The sequence below is a fragment of the Gadus chalcogrammus genome, chromosome 4 (genome assembly GCF_026213295.1).
Source record: "Gadus chalcogrammus isolate NIFS_2021 chromosome 4, NIFS_Gcha_1.0, whole genome shotgun sequence".
Lineage (NCBI taxonomy): Eukaryota > Metazoa > Chordata > Actinopteri > Gadiformes > Gadidae > Gadus > Gadus chalcogrammus.
Genome location: NC_079415.1, coordinates 35,997,015 through 36,004,975, shown reverse-complemented (window position 1 = coordinate 36,004,975; position 7,961 = coordinate 35,997,015). Strand labels below are relative to the sequence as shown.

The 7,961-nt window shown below is 44.1% G+C and overlaps 1 protein-coding gene across 1 annotated transcript; it reads right to left on the bottom strand.

Moving 5' to 3' along the window:
- Positions 1–3,175: 3,175 nt before the first annotated feature.
- Positions 3,176–7,961, bottom strand: LOC130380718 (stonustoxin subunit beta-like). Its single transcript, XM_056588018.1, has 3 exons — positions 7,948–7,961; positions 6,203–6,637; positions 3,176–4,182 (listed from the first exon to the last, which is right to left on the bottom strand). Exons 2-3 carry the CDS (start codon positions 6,633–6,635, stop codon positions 3,638–3,640), a joined length of 978 nt encoding a protein of 325 aa, XP_056443993.1. The 5' UTR covers positions 6,636–6,637; positions 7,948–7,961; the 3' UTR covers positions 3,176–3,637.

Here is a 7,961-nt window from a genome sequence, read left to right as displayed (position 1 = left end):
GTGTGCCTGCAGGCCAATGGCATTGTTTTTCTTTTTTTTATCTCCACCTGATTGGCCAATTCAGCGATCAATCAAATAGGCAACCTCCCTCAGCAGCATGCGCGCCAAAACGACGAGTTGCAGTGAAGAGAGAAGACTAACTAGCAGATACTCGCAAACTTTTGAAAGCAGATATGGAAACCACAGTCAAAGAAAACTCTGTTGTTTCTTTATGGCAATCGCCATTTTTTCCGTCGGTCAGATGTGGCAAAGAAGAGGGTGAAGGACTTGAGACCGGACTGATTTAACGATCTCTCAGCCGACCACCGATCGTGAGAGAGCATACACTCTGAGCTTCTCCTCAGACACGTATGTGAATGGGAATTGGCTAGCTGGATGTCCGGTAGGTAATGCATTCTTTTGTTTCCCCTGCCTGTTGTTTCAAAGTTCTGGGACTGAAGTGGTGTGGACCACAACGGGGATGAAGGACTTGAAACATTTCACGGAAAAATGTAAGAAGCATGAATTCAGCCGAAGCCACCTTGATAATAGCTTGAAGCTTACCTTTTTCAGAACGCACAGCAGAGCAGCTCAACGAAGGCGATAGAACCGGCATCGGAAAGCACAACAATGAGGTGACAAGAATGGATGCTGTGTCAGGGCCGGGTTGCCACAGTTTATACATGTGTGTCTCTCTGTGTGTGTGTGTGTGTGTGTGTGTGTGTGTGTATACCTGTGTGTGTGTTTGTGTGTGTGTGTGTATAGATGTGTGTGTGTGTGTGTGTGTGTGTATGTGTCTGACTTTGTGTGTGTGTCTGACTGTGTGGTGTGTGTGTGTGTGTGTGTGTGTGTGTGTGTGTGTGTGTCTGACTGTGTATGTGTGTGTGTGTGTGTGTCTGACACTGTGTGTGTGTGTGTGTGTGTCTGACGCTGTGTGTGTGTGTGTCTGACACTGTATGTGTGTGTGTCTGACAGTGTGTGTGTGTGTGTGTGTGTGTGTGTGTGTCTGACACTGTGTGTGTGTGTGTGTGTGTGTGTCTGACTGTCTATGTGTGTGTGTGTGTGTGTCTGACACTGTGTGTGTGTGTGTGTGTGTCTGACACTGTGTGTTTGTGTGTGTCTGACACTGTGTGTGTGTGTGTGTGTGTATGTGTGTGTGTGTGTGTCTGACACTGTGTGTGTGTGTGTGTGTGTGTGTGTGTGTGTGTGTGTGTGTGTGTGTGTGTCTGTCTATGTGTGTGTGTGTGTGTGTGTGTGTGTGTGTCTGACACTGTGTGTGTGTGTGTGTGTGTGTGTGTGTGTCTGACACTTTGTGTGTGTGTGTGTCTGACACTGTGTGTGTGTGTGTGTGTATGTGTGTGTGTGTGTGTGTCTGACACTGTGTGTGTGTGTGTGTGTCTGACACTGTGTGTGTGTGTGTGTGTGTGTGTGTGTGTGTGTGTGTGTGTGTGTGTGTCTGACACTGTGTGTGTGTGTGTGTGTGTGTCTGACACTGTGTGTGTGTGTGTGTGTGTGTGTGTGTGTGTGTGTGGTGTGTGTGGTGTGTGTGTGTCTGCAGGGTGGTCCTGCAGGCCCCGGGGGCCCCGGTCAGTGTGTTGGGGCCGTCCTCAGAGAGTTGACCAGCAGACACTCACACAAAGCGAATAGGTTGTATTTTCTATGTGGCTGACAAATACCAAAGTCTCTCCAACAACTTCCAATTTAACTCTACATTTCATTGTGCAAAAATCCTGAATTTGAAACGAAATAAGGCCTGGGCAGGCACAATATATTATCTTCACAGGCCTACATTACAAACATAATTTCCAAATCATTTTCACTGTGCGAGTAAGGCCTATTTAAGATCGCAACTGAAATGGCATACGCCCTAGGCTACATTACAACAGCAAGACAGAACATACACATTTGGACCCAAGGTCCATTTATTCGTTTTTTCAGCCACAGTCTAATTATTATTACTATCAAAATTATGACTAGAAGACATTGGTTGTGCTATCTAAAACTCAGTGCGCTGTTCCGTCACATTTTCAAAGCACAACAGTGGGACAAACTCTGAGCGCGCTGCTCAGTCACATTCGTCTGAAAAGCAAGTTAACAATAATCACCTGGGGCAGCGATTAGAAATAACAATTAGGCTACCTGGCCTTCAATAATAATAAAATAAACATTGGGCTACCTGCATAGGCCTACAATAATAATAAATAACAAATAGGCCTATAGTGAGACAGTGCCGTCACATTCGTTTTCAAAGCACAACAGTAGAACAAATAAAATGAGCTGGATATAATGCAACGCAAATAAAATAAGTTTAAATTGTGCTCAGGTCTAGCCCACTTGGGAGCAGTAATGGATAGGAACATGTGCAACATAAGCTATAGGCTGCTACAGTCCATATCGTTTATCCAGACGCACCAACAGATGTCCTCAAGCGCCTTTTCGTTCAATGATGATCTTAACGGGGAGAGAATAAATTTCAAACTTGAAAATACCCGTTCCACACTGACGTGCGTGACAGGGAGAGCGATGACACTCATAGCGAGCTTGTACAAGTCTGGGTGGGTTGGCCGGTTTCCATCTAGATTCCACTACGGTTTTGGATTGTCTGCGCCGTTAATGCTTCTTCATAATAGTTCACTACTTTAACGGCACCGACAATCCAAAACCCAATTTGAGTTGGAAAAAGTGTGTGGTTCAAAAAGTGAGAGGCTTTACGTCTACGCCACCTACAGTTTGTTATGTACGATCATTCAAAGACCCCATGTTATTTCTCAACGACGTTTGTCCGATGAGAGCCTCGGAGGCAGGACCGATTCTTCAGAGGTCTATTGTATCCAGCTGCAGCCCCGGAGAACAACACCCGGCGTGACAAAAACAACCCAGGCGTCTGTCAATATGCTTAATATATTGAGTAATAAATATTCATGTTAACTCTCACTTCGTTCTTTGAACGAAGTGCAGCTAATTTTTCAAAAAGGGCACGGTATTATTATATTCGAATTTAGCGAAAAGGAAATAAACCACGGCACGGCTTTAACATGAATATTACTCAATATATTAAGCATATTGACAGTCTCATTTACCATGGTTGATCTTTGGTTTCTGATAGCGGTGTGTAAAAAAGTTCTTAGTATGTCATAGAAGACATACTAAGACGGAACAAGATAAGGGTTTATATTAGTAGTGATAATTAAAGTAGATAATGACACAGAATGAGCACTGCCAATAACCTATGTATAACAGTCGACTTTAATATGGAACAAGTTATGAACTTATTTAAAGTTTTGAACTTCAATATAAGTAATAGTAGTTATCAGATCAAATGATCTGGCGAAAAGACTTCTCAAGAACTGAGTTACTTCAGACAAAATGATTTATTGCTGTAAAAAGCAGAGCCAGATGAACGTGAATGGACAAATAATACATTTAAGATGACATCTAATGGACCAAACAAAATATAAAATAGCATTTATCCCTTCAAATAAAACATAATAACAAAAGATCATTACAAAATAGCATGAATGGAGGCAAAAGCCACTTCCTTCAGTCCCTGAAGGAGCATATTCTGTGTGTGTGTGTGTGCGTGTGCATGAGTGCGCGTGTGTAAAATGCACCCAAGCACGTCCATCCATGTGAGTGTGTTTTCCTCTTTCTACATCCGTCACAGAGACACTGTGCTATAATAATCCCATACCCCAAACCCAGGGAGGAGGTCCTCCTGGGTGAAGGAGGACCAGAAGGTGTGGAGGTGTGTCAGTGTGTCTGAGGACCCTCCTCCACCTGGGGACACTCTGTAGAAGGACAGAGAGCCAGCAGGCCGGTCCAGATACACTCCTACTCTGGTGGAGCCAGCGGGGGGGAGAGGGAGGACTGTCTCTATACCGTTGTACACGGCAGTATAACCATCTTTATCCCATCGAAGAATCCAGGACTTGTTGTTCCATCCAAGCCCGCTGTCACCACCCTTTCCTTTCCTTGCGATTCCTCTGTATGTCACTCCGATCACAACAACTTCTTCGATCTCTACCTCCCAGTAACAGCGGCCAGTCAGAGCCTCTCTACACAGCACCTGGTAATGGGAGTCAAATCTCTCTGGGTGATCCGGATACGACTGGTCCTCTCCAAACACAATCACCTTCCTGTTGTCCTCAGACAGAGAGAGGTCTCTGTGGGTCGTGTTCGGGTCCATTGTGAGTTCACAGGTATCTGAGGGAGAACCAGACATGATGAACTGCTGAACCATTCTCCATCGTCTTCATCATAAAACTATAATAATAAAAATATAACATAAAGACAAAAACATAGAAAATATCATGTGCTAGGTGCCATAGTGGAATAATTTGCAATAGATTATCTAAGCAATAGTACACATTGTGTTTTTGATAATTCAATTTTGTTAATTGGAAATCCAATGTGTGTGTGAGGGGCTTTGAAATTTAGACAGAAAATGTATAAAGTGCAGTTAGTCCCTCAATATGTACACTACATACACATTATTATGCATCAAAACATTCAACCAGAATATTTTTAGTTAAAATTGCAGAAATTATTAATTGTTTCAGGTTGTTGTATTGAAAAGCTGCTTATTTATTAATTTTATATTATTATTATTATTTAACAGTGGTATGATTTATATTATATATTCTGCCCTGTTCAGAGAGCAATATAGCAATTTATTCTTTCCTAATGAAAAAAAAGATTTTATATTTTGAGAATATTGGACTATTAAATGTGCATTTGAAAGCCCTAAATCAAACTAATCAGATACTGTCGTGGAATAACATAATCAAATCTACAATTATATTCACCTTGCTAATATAATTACTAGTCCCATTCAAAGGATTAGTATGCTTTCTCCCTGTACCTAGAGATACCTGCCTTCGTCTCTCTGACAGAGGGGCCACTCACACTAGGGCCGTGGCACCGTGCCCGAGCTCATTTGCATACTAAAGTCTAGAACGTTTGGCTAGTGGGACCACGCCATCCGTATTCCAGCACGGAACAGCCCCTTGGCCACGGCACACTTGGGAGAGGTGTGCCGTGGCCAAAGTGCAGATGCTAATGAGATGACACACGCACACGCGCGGATAAGCAACGTGAGCTGAATGATGTAGTCCTTGCGCGACCCTTCTTTCTTTATAGGTCCATGCCTAGGTCCTTCCCCACAACAATCATTTTAAACAATGGTGGCAAGCGGTTCACGAGTGGGTTTACGTTGGTGCGATAGTGAAGTCGAGTGTTTACTCGAAATTTGGGCCAACGACAGCATTCAGTCGCAGTCGCAGACGTATTTATCGTATTACGACGTGATGACATATGTATGAAGGAGCAATCGTGCCCAGGCCACGGCCTTTGGGAGCGGTGTGAACACTGGCCAGCAGGGGGAGTGGGAAGGGGGGGAATCGTGCTGAATCTTCCTGCAGCACGGAACAGGCAAACTTGCCTAGTGTGAGAGCGCCCTGAGAGCTATTAGTCTGATCGTCAGGCCAGGGCAATTGACTGACTTCTTTGTTGTGTAGATTCCTTAAACTGTGTTGCAGCCTTGTGTCCAGACTTGCAGACATGTCCACCTCCCCCATAGTGTATTGCAGTTCAAGGGTGTGATCCAGATGCCTCGTACACCACCCGCACGAGTTGCTCTTGTGACGTAATTTCCTGGCTCGTAACACTTATAGCGTTCCCGTTTGTCTTTTTGGCATGTCATTGACTAGTCCTTGTTATAGTTAGCTACATTAGCCTCTTTAGATAACCAGCTTGAAAACAAACAACACAACTTTACATTGTATTGCACACACAGCAAGACGTTGCAATGCATAAATTGGTGACTGGATAAAGTAGCAATGTAATCAAAGAGTATTACAAAAAACGTACGTACAAAAAAAATTAATCTCTTTACGGCCCCAGCCATTTTTGTTGTCGAGTCGTACGGGCGGCCTCACTGAACTCGGTACGCTCTCCGAATCCCGAGTGGGAGGTCCCGACCAAAAGGGGGCGTTCTTACGTGAAATGCAGCAAGAAATCTGGGAGATTTCTTCACTTGCAGCTCGTGTGGGTGGTGTACGAGGCATCAGGAACACAACATAACTTGGCCTCTCCCGCCAATCCTTAAGTCTCCGCGATGGTCCCTCCCACTCACCTGTGTTACCTTTGTATTCACTAACCACAATGCAAACGTTTCCCTGTACGGATGGTGTTTCCCTGAACGAATCTTGCGTCGGACACTTACACTCGTTTGGAGCTGATCTCAGTTCAGCCAGCCTCTTCGTCTCCGTGTTCCGCCTCTCAGCTGTTCCAGGGCTCTCCACAAGGTCCCTACGTATGACGGAGGACGGACCTCCACCGTCGACCTGTCCCTGGTGGTTGGAGGATCCTTCAGGGATCCGAAGGTCTGGTTCAACACAAGGCTGCGTTTCGCCTCGTAAAGAACTTCTGAACCGATCAACCATCTCCGATATCAAGGTATTCACCCGTAAATCAGGTCTTGTGTGGAACAGCTCGTTGCAAAAAGGGCATCTGCACTGACCTCGGACATCCCAGCACGCTGCTATACAGGTTCTGCAGAAGTTGTGTCCACATGGAGTGAAAACTGGGCTGTTGAACACATCCAGACAGATGGAACAGGAGAAGTCCTCCTCAGACCAGAATGTAGCAGAGGCCATTCCTAGAAAAACATGGATAACAATAGTAAAATAACAGTTTGAACTCGTTCAAATGCAAGTGCTTTATACTAGTTTAAAGCACTAGATTAAAATATTTAATTAATGTCATAGTTAACTCGCGATTAATCACGAGCAATCACGATGAATTCGCAATTTTTGTTTTCTATGCTGAATATCCCTTAATTTCTTTGTCCCGTTAATTGTTCTCATTTTAATGCTCTTATCAACATGGTGAAGTGCATCGGCTTGCCTTGGGCAAATGTTTTTTATTGATAACAACATTGGCATATAGCTACTGATCAAAACAGGACGATACAAAAAAAAGCCTATAGTGCAATTAAACGATGAACATACTGCCTTGAACATAGCAATCAGGCTACTGCTTCTTTGTTTTGAGCCAAAGAAAAAAAAAATGTTTTTTTTTATTTTAATTAATACATTTGCGATAAAAAAATCAAAATTGTTTTGCGTTGGTAGGCCAATTTAATTTTTTATTTGCTTGTTTAGCTATGTATGCCAGTTAACAATGTTGGTGTATTACAATTATTTATGTGGGTAGGCCACTCCAACCTCATTGCTGATCGATATGTTACCATTTATTTGTGTGTGGGGAGGGGGAAGACCGTACCGGCCTTGCGCTGGTTTGTTGACTGGTAATGTAAAAGCTATACCTTTATACGTGGTTAAACGTTCAACTAGGGGGTGGAGAAAGTAAATCTAGTCATGAAAGGGATACTACACAGTACAGAGTAGTGCAATATGTGTCGACGAGAGAAACAGACATTACCTTGAACTCCTCTAGTTTATATTAAACACATAACCAACGAGGCCATGGGAACGTTGGGGGAACCAAACATAGAACCAACAACGCGTAACGTTTAGAGATCGCAAAGAAACGTTCCCTTTCCAACCAAAACCTGAGCAAAAGTTACCGTCCGGGAACGTTACTGCAACGAAAAGCTGTCGTAATCAAAACGCTGTGGGAACCGACAAAGGTCCGCTGAGAACTCAGCTTAACTCGCTCTACTTCACCGAGTTGCAATGTTTACCGGCTGGAACGCACAGACTTGATTGGCTGGGTAACCTCACGTGGGATGGCTTAACTCGCATGCAATTGGTCGGTGCGTTTCCTCACCCGCTAAACCATTACCGTAAAGACTACAGAAACTGCGGCGGTTAAAAGAGGAGCGCTCCGCCAGGGTTCATAACCCGCCGTAGGTCCGTGTTTATATCATAACCCCGCCGTAGGTCCGGGTCCGTATGGGGTCACACTGCGGGGGGAGAGGTGCTAAAGCTGTGTTGCTTTACTCACCTTGTTGCGGTTGC